At 39.7% G+C, this 19,465-nt stretch overlaps 1 protein-coding gene across 1 annotated transcript in view; it reads right to left on the reverse strand.

Annotated features, from left to right (window-relative positions):
- MICU2 (mitochondrial calcium uptake 2) overlaps positions 1-19,465 on the reverse strand; it is a 158,608-nt gene that overhangs the window by 21,956 nt on the left and 117,187 nt on the right. The window contains exons 7-8 of the mRNA XM_070049155.2: positions 6,413-6,481; positions 980-1,077 (exon numbers count right to left, since the gene is read on the reverse strand). Coding sequence (XP_069905256.1) covers positions 980-1,077; positions 6,413-6,481 — 167 coding nt within the window. The remainder of the gene's footprint in view (positions 1-979; positions 1,078-6,412; positions 6,482-19,465) is intronic.

Below are 19,465 nucleotides of genomic sequence, written 5' to 3' on the forward strand. Positions count from 1 at the left end.
AAACTGTTCACTGTTGTTAATATAATGTTACTAAAAGGAATTATTGTATTCTATGAAATGGGTAATTTTTTAATTAATAGGTTAGAATACCTGGAGCATAACTTTAGGAATATGTTATATAGGTATAGTACTCAGAGCTACTAAATAGATCCACAATTAGCATTTAGCTTTAGGGTCCATATTTCTAGGAAATGAACATATTTAGTTTATTCATTTCTTTTTTTTTTTAAGATTTATTCATGTACTTATTTGAAAGGCAGAGCAACAGAAGAAGGGAGAGACAGAGAGCTCTTCCATCTGTTGGTTCAATTCCCAAATGGCTGCAACAGCCAGGGCTGGGCCAGGCTGAAGCCAGGAGCCAGGAACTCCATCTGTATCTCCCACATGTGTGGGAGGGGAGCAAGTACTTGGGCCATCTTCTGTTACCTTCCTAGGCACATCAGCAAGGAGCTGGATTAGAAGTGGAGCAGCCTGGACTTGAACCTGCATTCCAATATGGGATGATGGAATCACAGGGCAGTGGCTTAAGCTGCTGTGCCATAATGCCAGGTCCCCTCCCTCCCTCCCTCTTTCTCTCTTAAAAATTTATTAATTTATTTATTTATTTATTAATTTATTTAAAAGAGTTAAACAGAGAGAAGGAGAGGTGGGGGGGGGGGTGTCTTCCATCCAATGGTTCACTCTCCAGTTGGCTGCAATGGCCAGAGTTGTGCTGATCCAAAGTCAGGAGCCAGGAGCTTCTTCTGGGTCTCCCATGTGGGTGCAAGGGCCCAAAGCCTTGTACCAGCTTCTACTGCTTTCCCAGGCCATAGCAGAGAGCTGGATCGGAAGTGGAGCAGCTGGGACTGGAACGGGCACCCATATGGGATGCCAGCACTGCAGATGGTAGCTTTACCTGCTACGGCACAGTGCCGGCCCCTACTTACTTCATTTCTTACTCATCTAATTTCTATAAAAGAATGTAAATATTTACATTTACCTTCGAAATTCTTTATAGTGAAGTTTTCTGTCTCCCTTTTTTCCAAAGAAACGCATCTCAAGGGTTGTATTAATTTCAGGTTCTTTCACTACTGATTCCTATAAAAAATTACACAATAGTATCAAATACTTATAAATAACAAAAAAATTGGAAACCGTAAACTGGAACCCAAAGTCCAGAAGTTATTCTCGAAGCAAGGAAAAATTTTAAAAAAAGAAAAAAGTTGGAAAAGAGTGATGTAGTCATTCATTCTGTTACTCTGCAAAATACTATCCTATAAATATCATTGCTTAATCTGGAAAAAATCAGTAAGGGCTAAAATACTCTAGGTAGACATCAGTAGAAAGCAAAATTTTAGACCTGGGCAAAGCTGAGAATGGTGAAACAAATTTTGTTTCAAAATGTGATCTCTAGGCTATTTATAATGAAGCAGCACTGGAATGTCTTTGAGCTTCTGAGGAAATGTTAGAAATACATTTGCTTTTCTTAATTATAAAATTGATAGGTAAGAATTTCATTAAAGGGTAGTGAAGCAGATTCACAGATTTTTCTTTCTTAATAAACAATGAAATGAAAAACAAAACTGCTAAACAATTAGCAGCATCAACCAAACAAAAAAAAAGGGTACAAATTCAAGTCAAATGTTTTGAAAACAGTTGTCAGAGAACAAAACACTAGGTTCAGATGTGGAGAGGTTCCTCCTAGCTCCTAATCCAAACCTGCATTCCACTTTCTTAGAAACAGAAGGGATTACTGCATTATGAGGAGTTTATTAATGCCTTCAATTTAGCAATAAGAAGCTTAATGGAGTAAGACATCCCTGAGACAAGTCATAGAAACCCTCAGCAGAAGGTCCTACACACTTTAGCAGGCCTTGAGCAGAGTAAGGAAGGGTTTCCAGGGTGGACAGTTTTTCAGGGCATGATTTTCAACTCAGGGAATAACTGGAAGCATGTGGAATGGGATGTAATTTAGAGGAGTGAAGTGGTTGTGCTCTAGATTTAATGGGATCACAGAGAGGCAAAGGACCTAGGTGTTTCCTTAAGAGCTGCATTAGCCCTGGGCGTGCCCTTTTCCTTTGTCTCTCTACCTCTTCAGTCTACAGAATACTGGGTCAAAATGCACTATCTGCAGCTCTGGAGGAAAAAAGATAAATTAGCTCCAGATAAGGCAGGAAGGGTATCAAGGAAAATCTCATTTAGGCTCTACCAGGGCATAGAGATGTTTGGATCAAAGCATGAGGAAAACATGGCCTGACAACTAGGTAGGACACTGCAGCAAGAAATAGAAAAAGAACAAATTATATAAAAACAGTCTAGAAAGATGCCTATCTTAAGGAACAAATGCACATTTCCCAAAAGTCCTTTTCTGTTTGAAACTTTTTAAGGTAACTGTAGATTTACATGCAAATTTAAGTAATAATACAAAAGGTACCTTGTACCCTTACTCAGTTTCCTTCAAGGGTAACATCCTACCAAACTACAGTACAGTATCATAACTTGAGGTTGTTAACACAGAGAACATCCAGATTCCTCATGTTGCTCCCACCCCCTGCCCCCACCATTCTTCATTTCTATAATTCTGTCATTTCAAGAATGTTATATAAATGGAATCATATGGTGTGTAACCTCTAGCACTGGCATTTTTTGCTCAGCACCATTCTCTGTAGATTCATCTGGGTTGCTGCTGTATCAATAGTTTCTTTGCAGTGCAGAGCAGTTTTCATGATATGGATTACCAGAGTTTAGCCACTTACCTATTGAAGGACACCTGGGCTGTTTCCAGTTTTTGGTTACTACAAATATATATGCTTAGAATATTCATGCACATAAGTTTTCATTTCTCTGGGACAGAAGCCTAGGTGTGCAATACTATGAAGGGTCTTCAATTATACATGGGAAGTATTTTCTGCACCAAAATAAACTTATCTTTTAATTCTATTTTAAAGTGCTTTTCTATTTTCAGAAATGGTGGTTATCATTTTACATTCCTACTAGCAATGGATGAACGACCCGTTTCTCTGCATCCTTGGAAGCATTTGGTGTTACCAACATTGAAAAATGTTACCATTCAGACAGGTATGTTGTTATAGTTCACTATGGCTTTCATCTGCCTTGCTGTAATGGCTAATGGTGTTGAGCATCTTTTCATATGCTTGCTGGCTGTGTAACAGACATTTGTAAAATGTCTTTTAATCCCACTGCCCAGTTTTTACCTGGGTTGCTTGTCTTTTTGTTGTTGAGTTCTAATCTGCAAGTATCTTCTTCCATGTGGTAGCTTGTCTTTGCACTCTCTTGATAATGTCTTTAACCCATTTTTCTCCTGTTACCTATGTTTTAGTTTTTATCTAAGAAACCACCTTAAATCTACTGTCGTGGAAGCTTTTCTGTGTTTCCTCCCCTACGGTTTCTACAGTTGATAACAGATTGTGTTGCATTCATAAATTAATGGGAATTGGCTTCTTTACAAAGCTACTATTCCTCAGAATAAAACCAGTCTTTACATTTATTTCCATATTCCATTTTCTCAGTAAAATGTTTATAGCTTTATTCATGTAGATTCTTCAAAATACTAATTTTGTTTTTCATATGTCTAAAACTATATATGTTGGTTTACTACATTTGTTTTTGGAACTTACTAATCATGTTCATTAAAAGTCAATGCAGGCCGGCGCCGCGGCTCACTAGGCTAATCCTCCGCCTAGCGGCGCTGGCACACCGGGTTCTAGTCCTGGCCAGGGTGCCGGATTCTGTCCCGGTTGCCCCTCTTCCAGGCCAGCTCTCTGCTGTGGCCAGGGAGTGCAGTGGAGGATGGCCCAGGTGCTTGGGCCCTGCACCCCATGGGAGACCAGGAAAAGCACCTGGCTCCTGGCTCCTGCCATCGGATCAGCGCGGTGCGCCGGCCGCGGCGCGCCGGCCGCGGCGGCCAATGGAGGGTGAACCAACGGCAAAAGGAAGACCTTTCTCTCTGTCTCTCTCTCTCACTGTCCACTCTGCCTGTCAAAAAAAAAAAAAAAAAAGTCAATGCAAATTGGCCAATGAAAATATGGTAACTTCCTCCCAGCAAATGAGGTTGATGAATCCTCTCTCCAAAAAGCAGTGAGCTGGACAAAAGGGTCAAAGAACAACCATTTCAGTGCTCTAAAATCTGATCAAAGGCAAAGAAGAAACTGAGAAGCATGTAGTCATGCTAACTCATGCACCCTACGGCTCTTAGTGTGTGGTCCTCTTGCCTGGTGCTGCCTCAGATCCCTTTCTGTCTATGGTTGTACCACAGCCTAGAACTCCTCCACTGCTGAAGGAAGGAGTCTAGTGAGTCTGAAGCCTTAAACTGGTGATCTTGGAGGTGCTGTTATCCGAGGCTGAGGATCTTTGTGGTGCAAGTAGTGAGCTGGCAGATACCTAGATATTAAAGATTATTTCATAAACTAAGTTTCTGATTGAATATTTATTTATTTATTTTTATTCCTCCCCACTGAAACCTTTCATTTAAGGAATACAAGCTTCATACATTTCATAATTACAACTCTAGGAACACGGTGATTCTTCCCACTGTACCTGCTCTCCCACCCACTCTTCTAACCCTCTTCCTTGAATATTTATTGATAAGCATAACTGATGGGAATGAAAACTGGTTCATATTCTACAGAAGACATTTTTCAATATTTATCAAAGACCTTAGAAACAGTCATAATTTTTGACTCAGAAATTTAATTTCTGGGAAGTTATCCTTCAGATATATTCACGTATATATAAAATAATGAACTACAGGATTAGCAGCATTATAATGTTAAATGTCTTCAAAAACGGGAATGGTTATATCAACTTCTACATCCATACAACAAAGTAGTATGGAGCCATTTAAAAAAGAATGAGAGGCAATACTCAGATTTAAAAAAAAAACAAGTATGTAACAATATTCAGTATGGTACTGCTTATATAAAAATGGAAAAAACAATATATAGATCTATGAAGGAAAAGTCATCTATTCATATGAAGGAAAAGTCAATGGAAAATGCACATTATTATTATTATTATTATTATTTTTAAGATTTATTTTATGGCTCAAAGGCTGGAGCTGGGCTAGGCCAAAGCTAGGAGCCTGAAACTCCATCCAAGTCTCCCACTTTGGTGGCAAGGTCCTAAGCACTTTGGCCATCCTCTGCTACCTTCCCAGGTGCATTAGCAGGGAGTTGGATTGGAAGTGGAACAACTGGGATTCCAATAGGTGCTCTGATATGGAATGTCTGTATGGCAGGCATCAGCTGAATTCGCTGTGTCACAACACCTACCATGCAAGTTATTTTTTAGTAAGTTTTCCATAAACTTTTTCAAGTACCCTTGTAATATACCCCATTCTACTCCAGTTACAATACTCTCCTTGCTGTTGCTAAACATGCTGGGGACACCTACCACGGTCCTTTGGCCTGAAATATTCACTTTTCAGATAACTGATTTTTCAGATAACTTTTCAGATAACTGATTTTTTCAGATAATTGATTCCCTTCAAGTCTTTCCTGAAATTCTGCTTTCTTCATGAGGCCTTCCCTGACCACTCTAACACTGCAACCTGCATCAACACTCCCAACCCTACCCACTTGTCAAAACATTACCCTAACCTGCTCCAATTTTAATCTCCTTCTCAAAGGCAGAATTTTTTGACATGAGGTACAAAAAGTTCATGGAAAATGGAATAAAAAGACAATCTTATTCTGGTGCAAAAATACTTGAATCTATGCATAGTTTGTTCATGATATGCATTTCCATGAATTTTTGAAGATTCATCATATATGCAAACAACATCTCAGGAACTTTACACTACTTGTTGCCCAGGGGAACTGGGAGGAGGAAAATTCTGCTCTATCTACATACTTTTTTTTGGAAAGCTTTTATTTATTAAATATAAATTTCATAGGTACAGCTTTTGGAATATATCAGTTCTTCCCCCCCATACCCGCCCTCCCACCCCAACTCCCATCCCACCTCCTACTCTCTTCTCCATCCCATTCTTCATTAAGATTCATTTTTAATTATCTTTATATACAGAAGACTAACCCTATACTAAGTTAAGATTTCAACAGTTTGTGCCCACACAGATAAACAAAGTATAAAGTACTGTTTGAAGACAAGTTTTACTGTTAATTCTCATAGTACAACACATTAAGGACAGAGGTCCTACATGTGGAGCAAGTGCACAGTAACTCCTGTTGTTGATTTTACAACTGACACTCTTACTTATGATGTCTATCTACATACTCTTGTGATCATTTTGAAGTTAGGACCATATGAATATAACACATCTATTTAAAATACTAAAAAGAAAAACTAAGTGACAAATCTTACCAACTATCTGGAAATATTTACTGGGAAAAACAGGATAGAGCAGTTCTTATAAATATATCTGTTTGGAAAGATTTAGTTTATTTGTACATACCTGACATTCTGCTGCTTCATTAATTTTCATAGTCTTCAAGTCATCTTGTTTGCTTATGATCTTCTGCAGCTAAAAAGATTACAAACATGAATTTACATGTGTGTCTACTGGGTTTTTCAAAGCAACCTGAAAAACAGATGCTAGGTTGTTTTTATAAGATATATACTGGCTACTTATTTAAATCATTATTATTATTTTTTTGACAGGCAGAGTTAGACAGTGAGAGAGAGAGAGACAGAGAGAAAGGTCTTCCTTCCATTGGTTCACCCCCTAAATGGCCGCTTTGGCAGGCGAGCTGCAGCTGGCACGCTGTGCAGATCGGAAGCCGGGAGCCAGGTGCTTCCTCCTGGTCTCCAATGCGGGTACAGGGCCCAAGCACTTGGGCCATCCTCCACTGCCTTCCTGGGCCACAGCAGAGAGCTGGACTGGAAGAGGAGCGACCGGGACAGAATCCGGCGCCCCAACCAGGACTAGAACCTGGAGTGCCAGTGCCACAGGCAGAGGATTAGCCTAGTGAGCCGCGGCGCTGGCAGAAAGCTAGCTTTTTAATAGATATACATTATAAAAGTAGCATTTAATAAGTTCATGAGTTCAAAACATATTTTATTCATAAATTTTTATATCAATGATATTTTACAACCATGTTTTCAAGTACATGTTCTAAAAAAACTGCTTTATATTATATGCATGTCCTTATTTTTCCCTTCCTCTATTTATAAAGCATTAAAATAATTTAAAGACTTATATTTCTACTCATTATAAAACTGTCAATAGTATTTTGAATTGGGTACATTAAAAAATCTACCTACCTTTCAGTCATTTGTACCAATCCTCATATGGGAAGCAAATTGAAAACAAAAGGAATTAAAAAATAATCAAATGTAGACAAAATCCTAAACTATGAATTTAAGTCAACTAGGAAATAAATCTTCATCCATTTTTTGTTAATTGTTTGAAAATTGCTGTAATTAAGCAGACTCATAGAATGGCAAATGCCCAAAACAGCACTCCTGCCTCAGAATCAACCCTTGGGACATTCGGATCTGACTAAAAGGTCCATGAGAGTCTCGCAGGCATGGAAAGCCATGACACGGTGGCAAAAGCAATCTAAATGAAGGATCCTGGTGAACAACACCCCAGCAGAAGGATCAGGCCATCAAGGAGAGAGGCGCCTTTCTCTGAAGGGAGGAAGGAACCTCCACTGTGATATGGCCTAGACTAAACAAGTTCAGAGCTGGTGAATTCAAGGGGCTTCCATAGCCTAGACAGCTCATAGCAAGAGTCTCGGGTGATTGCTGACACCATAAATAAGAGTGCCAATTGTTAAATCAACAACGGGAGTCACTGGGTTCATGCTCCCCATGCAGGATCTCTGTCCTTAATATGTTTATCTATGAAACTCAAAAACAACACTACTAGTCAAACAATACCCTATACCTGGTTCGGTTGTGTGAGTGCAACCTGTTGAAATCCCTGCTTAGTATATACTAAGTTGATCTTCAGTATATGAAGGTAATTGAAAATGAAATGTGATGAAGGGCGGGATGGGAGAGGAAGTGGGTGAGGGGAGGGCCACGGGAGGGAGGGAGGTCGGGGGGGAAGCCACAACAATACAAAAGATGCATTTTATATTCTACTTAAAACTATTGGTTGAACTCTGTAATTAATACACAATTACTCTTAGGTGTTTAATCAATGCTATAACTAGTACTCAAATAGTATTTTACACTTTGTGTTTCTGTGTGGGAGCAAAATGTGGAAATCTTTACTTAACATACGCTAAATTGATCTTCTGTACATAAAGATAATAGAAAATTAATCATGATGTGAAGGGGAGGGGGAGAGGGAGTGGGAGAGGGGAGCATTGTGGATGGGAGGGAAGATACGGGGGGGAGGAGGCTATGGTGGTCCATAAGCTGTACTTTGGAAATTTATGCTCATTAAATAAAAAAAAAGAAAAAGAAAAGAAAAAGAAAATTGCTGTAATTAAAGCATAAATTAATTATCTCCCTTTTTAAAAAAGACAATTATTTGAAAGGCAGAGTTACAGAGAGGGTAGGAGTTGGGAGTGGAGAGAATCTTCCATCTGGTGTTTCATTCCCCAAATGGCCACAATGGCAGGAGCTGGGCCACACCAAAGCCAGGAGCCAGGAGCTTCTTCCAGGTCTCCTATGTGAGTACAGGGGCCCATGTGGGGAAGGAGGGTGTATGTGAGTGAGAGAGATAGATATTCATCTTTTAACTGTTGGTTCTCTCCCCAGATGGTTCCAACAGCAAGGGCTGAGCCAGGCTGATGCTAGGAGTCAGAAACTCTATCCAAGTCTCCTTCATGGGTTGCAGGACCCCAAGTACTTGGTCCATCATTGGAAGCCTTCCCAGGAAGCTGGATTATAACTATAGTATCCAGGGCATAAACTGGCATCCTCCAATATTTGAATACCAGCACTCTAAGTGGTAGCTTGGGTCTCTACCAAAACACAATACTACCCTCACTCCCCCAACCCCCTACTGATTTTTTTAATGGTGTCTTTGAACTGAAGCTTAAAGTTTTGGCGAAGACTAATTTATCATTTTTCATGGTTATTGCTTTCAGTGTCCTATGAAATTCTGCTTATCCTACAGCCTGAAGGTATTCTATGTTTTTGCCCACAAGCTTAATGAGTGGTTTTAACTTCTACGTTCAGATGTATAAACCACCTCAAATACATTTTTATAGATGGTATGATGTTGTCCTAGTGTCAGTTTTGAAGATTCTTCCTTCCTCACTTATTCATTTCATGCTTTTATTGAAAATTAAGTGACTGTCTTAAGTATAAACTCTTTATTACCTTCAACTGATTGAATTGTCTGTACTTCAGTCAGTATCACAACTTTATCATTCCCATAGATTTGTAGTACACTTTTGAAGTCTGGTAATGTAAATTAGCCAGCCTTGTTTTTGTTTCTCAAGACTGATTTTTACATACATACTTTAAAATAACTTGTCAAATTCTATTTAAAAAAAAAAGCCTCCTGAGATTTTGCTTAGGAAAACCGAATCTTTAGACCAATTTGACATTTGAACCCTACTGAATCTTCTAATCCTTTAACATGTTACATCTATTTTTAATTATTTCTTTGATGTAGAACTAATTTTAACATCATTTTCCAGCTATATGCGACTAGTACATAGAAATGTAATTGATTTCTTTTCTTTTTTTCTTTTTTTTGGATAGGCAGAGTTAGAGAGAGAGAGACAGAGAGAAAGGTCTTCCTTCCATTGGTTCACCCCCTAAATGGCCGCTACGGCCAGCGTGCTGCGCCAATCCGAAGCCAGGAGCCAGGTGCTTCCTCCTGGTCTCCCATGCAGGTGCAGGGCCCATGCACCTGGGCCATCCTCCACTGCCTTCCTGGGCCACAGCAGAGAGCTAGACTGGAAGAGGAGCAACCGGGACAGAACCGGAGCCCCAACCGGGACTAGAACCCGGAGTGCTGGCGCCGCAGGCGGAGGGTTAGCCCAGTGAGCCGCGGCGTCGGCCTGTAATTTATTTCTATATACTGATCTCCTATCCTGAGATCTGTAAGAAATCTAATTTCTGAATCATCATTGCTGCCTTACAGTGTCTGCATTAGCAGGAAGCTGGAGTCAGGAGTTGGAGAGGGGTATCAAATGCATGTACTCTAATACTGGATGTGGGTGTCTTAACCAGCACCTTAACCACTCAGCCAGATACCTGCCTCCAGTTTTGTTCTCTAAAGCATCTGTCCATTTCATCTAAACTGTCATATTTACAGGCACATATAAACTGGTTGTTTATAATATTTGATTTTTATCCTTTTGTATTCTGCAAAAATCTGTGGCAGTTATTATCTTTTCATTACAAATGTTGGTATTTTTGCCTCCTCTTATTTTAGCTAGATCAAGTATTGAAGATTACTCAAATTTCATCACATAGATACCAATTTAAGAAATAGAAAAGAGGCCGGCACCATGGCTCACTTGGCTAATCCTCCGCCTGCGGCGCCGGCACCCTAGGTTCTAGTCCTGGTTGGGGCACCGGATTCTGTCCCAGTTGCTCCTTTTCCAGTCCAGTTCTCTGCTGTGGCCCGGGAATGCAGTGGAGGATGGCCCAGGTCCTGGGGCCCTGTACCCTTACGGGAGACCAGAGGAAGTACCTGGCTTCTGGCTTCGGATTGGCGCAGTGCGCCAGCCGTAGCAGCCATTTAGGGGGTGAACCAACGGAAAGGAAGACCTGTCTTTCTCTCACTGTCTAACTCTGCCTGTCCAAAAAAAAAAAAAAAAAAAAAGAAAAAGAAAAAGAAATAGAAAAGACATTGCTCATAAAATACTAATTATAAATTTACATAGAAAATTCATACATGGTTTATTTTATAAGACATTTAATATAGTTGTTATAATCTTCACATAGTCTTATTGTTAAATAGTTGCAAACAAAACCAAAAGAACAAATAGAATTAGTTCACTGAAGTAAGAATTTTTAAGGAAGCTTATTTCAACATGTGGAATTTAGAGCAACAAAGTCTGTCCTCAGGTCTAATCAAGTGGATTTTGTGCCATTAAGAAATGTCATGTCAGGTCTTACCTAAAATATTTCAGTTTGGACTCAAGCAAAGAGTTCCAGGAGGTTCAAGTATACTTTGAAGAGTATAGTGCTATATATCTAGTTCTGTAAGTAACATCTCCATTGGAAAGAGTGTAAGCATAAACATTTCATCTAGAGACCTATGCCTCTCTTGTCTCCTTAGATACTTTCTAAAATTGCTGTGACACTGATTCATGCCAACAATGTACCAAGTGCCTATGATGTGGGGGCAGTGTTGTTCTGGCAGCTGGAAATAGAGTTAAGGATAGATCATGTCCTTGCTCTCACTGAATTTAGCTCTAATGGTTTAGAGATAATAAACAAATAAATTTCCAATAATGTCAAGTGTTATGACAACGATAAAATAGATCAAGACAACAGGATTCAGAGCCTTCTGGGAAGGTACCACTGTTAGGTTCATTCCAGGTAGTTCTCTTTGAGATGGTATTTGAGCTGTGATGTGAGTGATCAAAAGCTACCAAAGGAATGGAGACTGGACATTCCAGGCAGAAGAAAGATCAAGGTTTCTGGAGGAACAGGGATGTTTTGTTAGACAAACAGCAAGAAGGGTAAGTGGCTACATGAGCTCAAAAGACACAGGAGGGTCCATTCACTGAACACAAATTCTGGCTAAAAAACAACTGCCAAATTTACCACTTCAATTTATATTGATCAATATTTTCAATTTTAGGCTGAAAATAAAGTCACTTTCACTTATTTTTGCTTTCAGGATCATGATAGTTTAAACTCTGGAACAAGAGTACTATTACAAAATCAAGAAGAATAAATTATACCAAAGGCTTTTACATTTACTTAATAACTCTAGCAGGCGTATTTGGTATGATAAAATTATAACTCTACTATATTAAGAACATAGTCGTTCCTAACAGTCTGAAAGTAATATGAAATAAAAAGACCACCTAAGGAGCAATTTATATCAGTAATTAGACTTGTCATTAATCTATTGTTTAGCGACGTTGCATTAAAACTCTGGCACTTATCCCATATAAACAGATGTGCCATCTATCAAGGTAAAGATTAAATGGATTAACTATTACTGGCTTTGATCACTGTTGGTATTGTTTATTAGGATCTGACAGAGAATAGCTCATGCAGATAGTTGCCGTTTTACAAGATCTTGGGATAAAGAAGTAAGCAATATACTTACACAGTTTCCAGATTTGGATGTTAGTAAAATATGAATGTACCGGAAAACATAAAGTAACAAACTGAGGCAATTTGTACTTTAGGACATTTTCCACAAGACTTTATATTAACATATTACTTTTGCATCTGCTGTTTACCTCACTTTGCTACTTTTATGTTTTGAGTATAGTAATTTTTGTTACTTTTCTGGTACTTATAGTGGAGTGAACAATAAATGAAATTTAGTGGGGAAACTTTCAGATAAGCTAAAAAACTCTCTAAACATGGTTTTGTGATATGAAAATAACTTCAGTTATTTCATGAAAATTTCAAATAATAAGATGCTACACACTTAAGTTTACTAATGTAAGGATCATGTAAATCAAATAATTACTCAAATAATTCATGTAAAGGTATTTTTTTAAGAAAAATTTATTTATGTTATCTGAAGGTAGAGTGACAGGTAGATAGAGATCTTTCATTTGTTTGTTCACTCCCCAAATACCTGCAACAGCTGGGCTGGGCCAGGTTGAAGCCAGGAGCCAGGTACTATATTCAGGTCTCTCACGTGGGTGGTAGGGACTCAAGTATTTGAGCCAGAATCTACTGCTTTCTTAGGTGCATAGATTGGAAGCAAAGTAGCTGAGACTTAAATCAGCACTGAGATAGGGATATAGATGTCCTAAGAGGTGGTTTAACTCACTGCCCCAAAACATCTGCCCCACAATATCATTTTTCATAACTGACTTAATGCAACATGCTTCATTTTTTTTCTTTTTTTTAACTTTTATTTAATGAATATAAATTTCCAAAGTACAACTTATGGATTACAATGGCTTCCCCCCCTCATAACTTCCCTCCCACCCGCAACCCTCCCCTTTCCCGCTCCCTCTCCCCTTCCATTCTCATCAAGATTCATTTTCAATTATCTTTATATACAGAAGATCAGTTTAGTATATATTAAGTAAAGGTTTCAACAGTTTGCACCCACACAGAAACACAGAGTGAAAAATACTGTTTGAGTACTAGTTATAGCATTAAATCACAATGTACAGCACATTAAGGAAAGAGATCCTACATGAGGAGTAAGTGCACAGTGACTCCTGTTGTTGACACTCTTGTTTATGGCATCAGTAATCTCCCTATGCACCAGTCATGAGTTTCCAAGGCTATGGAAGCCTTTTGAGTTCACCGACTCTGATCACATTTAGACAAGGTCGTAGTCAAAGTGGAAGTTCTTTCCTCCCTTCAGAGAAAGGTACCTCCTTCTTTGATGACCTGTTCTTTCCACTGGGATCTCACTTGTGGAGATCTTTCATTTAGGTCATTTTTTTTTTCCAGGGTGTCTTGGCTTTCCATGCCTGAAATACTCTCATGGGCTCTTCAGCTGGATCCGCATGCCTTAAGGGCTGATTTTGAGGTCAGAGTGCTGTTTAGGACATCTGTCATTCTATGAGTCTGCTGAGTATCTCGCTTCTCATGTTGGATCGTTCTTTCCCTTTTTTATTCTATCAGTTAGTATTTGCAGACACTAGTCTTGTTTATGTGCTCCCTTTGGCTGTTAGTCCTATCATTATGATCCATTGTGAACAGAAACTGATCACTGGGACTAGTGAGATGGCATTGGTACATGCCACCTTGATGGGATTGAATTGGAACCCCCTTGTATGTTTCTAACTCTATCGATTGGGGCAAGTGAGCTTGAGCACGTCCCAAATTGTACATCTCTTCCCTCTCTTATTCCCACTCTTATATTTAACAGCGATCACTTTTTAGTTAAGTTTCAACACTTAAGAATAACTGTGTATTGATTACAGAATTCAACAAAAAGTATTAAGTAGAACAAACAAAAAAAAATACTAAGAGGGATAACTTATTAAGTTGTTCATCAACAGTCAGGGCAAGGGCTGATCAAGTCAACCTTTCTCATAGTGTTCATTTCACTTTAACAGGTTTCCTTTTTGGTGCTCGGTTAGTTGTCACCGATCAGGGAGAATATATGATATTTGTCCCTTTGGGACTGGCTTATTTCACTCAGCAACATGCTTCATTTTTTTTAAATTAAAGATTTATTTTTATTTATTTGAAAGGCAGAGTTACAGAGAGGGAGAGACAGAGACAGACAGATTGTGCTTCCATTTGCTGGTTCACTGCCCAAATGGCTGCAAGGAGCCTAGAGATTCTTCCAGGTCTCCCACACAGGTGCAGGGGTCCAAGCACTCAGGCTATCCTCCACTGCTTTTGCAGGCCTGTTAGGAAGCAGCTGGATCAGAAGTGGAGCAGCTGGGTCTCAAATCAGCATCCACATGGGATACTGGGATTGTGGGTGGTGGCTTAACTTGCTACGCCACAACACCAGTCCTAGTGTTTCATTTAAAAACATTTATTTGGGGCCGGCACTGCGGCTCACTAGGCTAATCCTCCGCCTTGTGGCGCCGGCACACCAGGTTCTAGTCCCAGTCGGGGTGCCGGATTCTGTCCCGGTTGCCCCTCTTCCAGGACAGCTCTCTGCTGTGGCCAGGGAGTGCAGTGGAGGATGGCCCAAGTCCTTGGGCCCTGCACCCCATGGGAGACCAGGAGAAGTACTTGGCTCCTGCCATCGGATCAGTGCGGTGCGCCGGCCGCAGCGCGCCAGCTGCGGCGGCCATTGGAGGGTGAACCAGCGACAAAAGGAAGACCTTTCTCTCTGTCTCTCTCTCTCTCACTGTCCACTCTGCCTGTCAAAAAAAAAATTATTTGAAAGGCAGAGTTACAGAGGAGAGTAGAGCGTGGGGAGGCAGGAGGGACAGACAGAATCGAGATATTCCATCTGCTGGTTAAGTTCCCAAATGGACTCAATAGCCAGGGCTGGGCCAGACCAAAACCAGGAGCCTGGAACTTCATCCAGGTGTCCCACTTGGTAGGAGGGGCCCAAGCACTTGAGCCATCTTACACTTCTTTCCCAAGTGCATTCATTAACAAGGTTGGGAATAGAGCAGCCAGAACTTGAACCGGCACTACGATATGTTATGCCAGTGTTGCAGGGAGCAGATTAGCCCTCTGTGCCACAATGCCAGTGTTTCATTTCTATAATCAGCACAAATAAACTTTTATAGTCTTATAAGATTGATCTTTATGACTTGAAACTTCAAAAAACCAAACAAATCTGTGATAAATCCTAACATAACTCTTTTTCATGTTATCAGACTTCATGGGTTGATGATTATTTTTCTGAACACTTAAGGAAAATCATGTAGCTTTCAGAAACTTTTCCATTAATTTAGCATATTAACATGAAAAATGTATTTGAAAAACTTTTAAAGTATGTATATGCAACAACTGCAGGAGTAGAGGCTCTATGCACGGTAAGAGGTCATGCAATCTACTGCCTTTTTCCCACTTTTACTCTCAGTGTCTCTTATCTGCAGGCTTTGTGATTTGGCCTTATATCACCATCAGACATTACTACAGCACATCAAAAGTTATGGTCCAGGAAATTACAACAGTGACGCTGCTTACCACGCTCACTTTATAATACTGGCGACTACCTTCACTATCATAGGGATACAGGAGAGTACTTCAAAAAGCTTTTTGAAAAATAAATTTAAAACGTTAAGTTTATTTTGGTGCAAAAGTCTTCTGAAATCCAGCCTTCATAATATGTGTATGTCCATGAACTTTCTGAAGAGTCCTTCTATGTACTATTTCAAAAACATCTTTTTACACCAAAATGAACATCTTTTAATTCCATTTTCCACACACCTTCTGAAGAACTCTCATATGTAGAGTGGGTACAGTACTTGAAGATGTGGCTCCCTCTACCTTGAAACTCCCAGGAATAAAAGCAGAAAGTACATGCAAGTACATCCAGGTCTGAGAGAATTAGATGAGTGCAGACTCTTAACAGCTTAATTAATCTAGTAGAATTTCACCTTTATGTATCATTACCCTTTTATTCCAGGAGCTCCTCTGAATAGCAGTCTTACATGTTTTTGTTTGTTGCTCCTGAGGTACACTGGTAGCTGAAGGCTACCTGAAACTTATGAAGGCACTGGTATTTCAGGTCCTCCTTATACAAACATATTTTCAAGTATCTCAAAAATATTTTTTAGCTTCTGCCATCAATTTTACATTCCTATTAACTCCTTTTCACCTTTGCTCCATGGCGTCAGTCCTAACCCACTCTGTTGAAACTGCTTCTTAATGGTGCCTACTGACCTACAAAATTTAAGGCTCTCTACTTAGTCTCTATCTGATTTGACTGCTTCTTACAAAGTCTGATATTAAACACTCTCTCCTGGTTGCTCTTTTCTTCCTAAGATTCCATTATCTTGCACTCTTGGGTTTTTCTGATTCTGACACTCTGCTCCCTTTTCAATTTCATCTTTGACTTCTCAACCTCAGCTGGATCTGTTAAATTGCACACTGTTCTCCAAAGCTCTGGCTTTCAGCTTTTTACTCTACATTTTCTTGCTTGAATTATCACCTCTATTCTTTGGTCCTAGCTGTCATCTTAATCTCTAGAAAGCTGCTTGCTAGGACATGGATGGCCTGTGTACCAAGCTCTACATTCCCAAAAGAGTTAAGATCTTTCTCAACCCAGTCCCTCTTTCAATTCTTCTCCCAGTGTGACAGGATAACAAAAAGGAAAAACAGGGCTTTAGAATTAGAAGATGGATTTTGAATCAAATCATGGCTAGAACACTGACTGTGTATCAATTTTGTCATTTTTAAATTGGGGCTATTACTGCATATTTTGTAGGTTGCTTTAAAGATTCAGTTATATAACACATATTAGATATAACCAGTCCTCAATAAGGGATAGTCTTCTCTCAGACTATTCTAAGAGAAATAATTAATTATTTCTAATCAGGTAGCTGAAAAAAAAATTGCCTCTCATGCTCTAATCCAATTGGAAACCATGTTCTCAAGTTATTCCATGCTACCTCTTCAATGTACTTCCCACTTTTCATCCGGAGTTGTAAAGTGAACTACTGAAACAGCCTTAGAGCTTCCCTACCCTCAATCTCTCTTTTTTAAATTCATCTTTCATACTGCAGCCAGAGACAGAATTTGGAACACTGAAGTGCAATTATCTCCATGACGACTGTCTCCTGGCAGTAGGGTACAGTTCACATTAGAGATTCCACTTTCTGGAGATGAACAGATGTTCACACTTCAGCTGTGCTTCCCAACAGCAGCAACACGAGCGCTCCACATTTTATAACGTATTTCCCAAGAGACCATAAATGAATGTTATTTAATCAGTGTTCATGACAAACACAGCAATATTTTTTTCTGCTTTCTTTAGCCTGAATTCACAGTGAACTTACGACTGACTAGTATTTCCTTTCTTTGATTTTTGAGTATTTTTTTTAACTTGAGGTCATGAGCAAGAGCTATGTTATCTAGAATTACTTGGTTCTCTCCATTTTGTCTTGTCACACATACCTTTAACTCCTTGGTGGAATTTAGACTGCTTTTATGAATCAATATGATAAACTTTACCCACACTGCTTCTTTGGAAATACCTAGATTTGCTAACATTTGTTCACAATGACTTTATAATCAGACAATGTTTTTCGAACTCTTGTTTCTTACAAATAACATAATTAAAAAAAAGATTTATTTATTTGAAAGAGTTAAAGAGAGAGATATATTCCACCCACTGGTTCACTCCCCAGATGGCCACAACAGCCAGCATTGGGCCAGGGTGAAGCCAGGAGGCAGAAACATCTGAGTCTCCCCCATGGGTGGCAGGGGCCCAAACACATGGGCCATTCTCCGCAGCTTTCTGAGGCGCATTAGCAGGGAGCTGGATCAGAACTAGTATCCATATGTGATGCTGGCACTGAAGACAGTGGCTTAACCTGCTGTGCTACAGTGCCAGCTCCTGTAAATTTTAACCTGTTAGGTTTCAACCAGTTGTCTCCTTCATGTTGGTGTTCTGCAATCTGTGGCCTTATTTCATGACTTTTTAGACTCTGATTATGAATACTCCTAGTCTTTTTTCATATTTAGGACTGTGAAGTGCTCCCATCCCCTCAACCTTTCACAGGCTCTGGGGCTCAAGTCCAGGTGGAACACCCAGAGGCAGCTGGTTCTGGGAACGTCTCTACTCTCTCCACAGACAGGGCAGGCTTATGGTATGAAGAATGGATCTTCTGCACCCCGTCACTGTAGGAGCCTTGTGTGCTGAGAATGTGGGTACTCTGTGACTGCACACGAGGGCACAGGGTGTAGCTGGGTCTCTGGGAAATCACTGTGAATAGTTCCCTAAGCTCAGGGCTCTCTGATTGCCTGGAGTGGGTCACTGCAGTAAGATCTGTACTAAACTGAGGACTGCGCACATCCTTTGTGCAGTTCAACTGGAGGCATGTATAAGTATTGCACCCATTGAGGGCTAAACCTGGACACTGATCACCTTAGAAGAGAGGAGGTGAGGGTCTGATTACGACAACAGAGGTGATCGTAGACCTCCCCCTTTTGTTAATAAAAGGACATCTACCACACTCTAGTTGGGTGTCACCCTGGATTCTCACCCCACCCATAAGCATTGGCCAGAGCTCCCTTGCCACACTCAGCATACCTCTGGGTTTTCAGTGAAAGAGCAGACATTTCACTAAGCCATACAGGCATAGTTCAAAGACAAAAACAATCAGAGGAAAAAAAACCAGCATGTACTTCCACAAATACCTAAATATAAATGTAGAAATTCACACAATACAATAAGGAAGATAACATGGCCCTCACCCCCCCCCCCCCCCCGCAAAGGAACACAATATCACATCAATATTAGAATGTGAAGATGAAGAGACTGAAGAAATGCCTGAAACAGAATTCAAAAGATTAATCATAGGATTATTCAGAAGCAATGAGAAGCAAATTTATGAATTAAGGAAATCTATATATGACATGAATGAAAATTCTCCCATGAAATTGAGATTTTAAAGATAAATCAAACTAAAATATTAGAAATGACAAATACGGTATGTAAAAAAATACAGTGGAAAGCCTTAACAGCAGACTTGGTGAGGCAGAAGAAAGAATATCTGCGCTAGAAGACAAATCTTTGGAAATTTTTCAAACAGACCAAAAAAAGAAGAAATAAGAAAACACTAAAAACAGTCTTAAGAGATTTATAGGATACAATCAAATGACCCAACATATAGGTCTTAGGAATTCCTAAAGGTGTGGAAAGCGAGAATGGATTAGAAGGCCTATTCAGTGAATCAATAGCAGAAAAGGAGAAACGGATGTCTAAGTACATGAGGCACACAGAACATAACCATAAAAGATGACATCATGACAATTGTAGTCAAACATTCAACAGTAAAACATAAAG

Source organism: Oryctolagus cuniculus, chromosome 9, assembly GCF_051225735.1.
Source record: "Oryctolagus cuniculus isolate XC-2025 breed Fujian yellow rabbit chromosome 9, ASM5122573v1, whole genome shotgun sequence".
NCBI classification, from domain to species: domain Eukaryota; kingdom Metazoa; phylum Chordata; class Mammalia; order Lagomorpha; family Leporidae; genus Oryctolagus; species Oryctolagus cuniculus.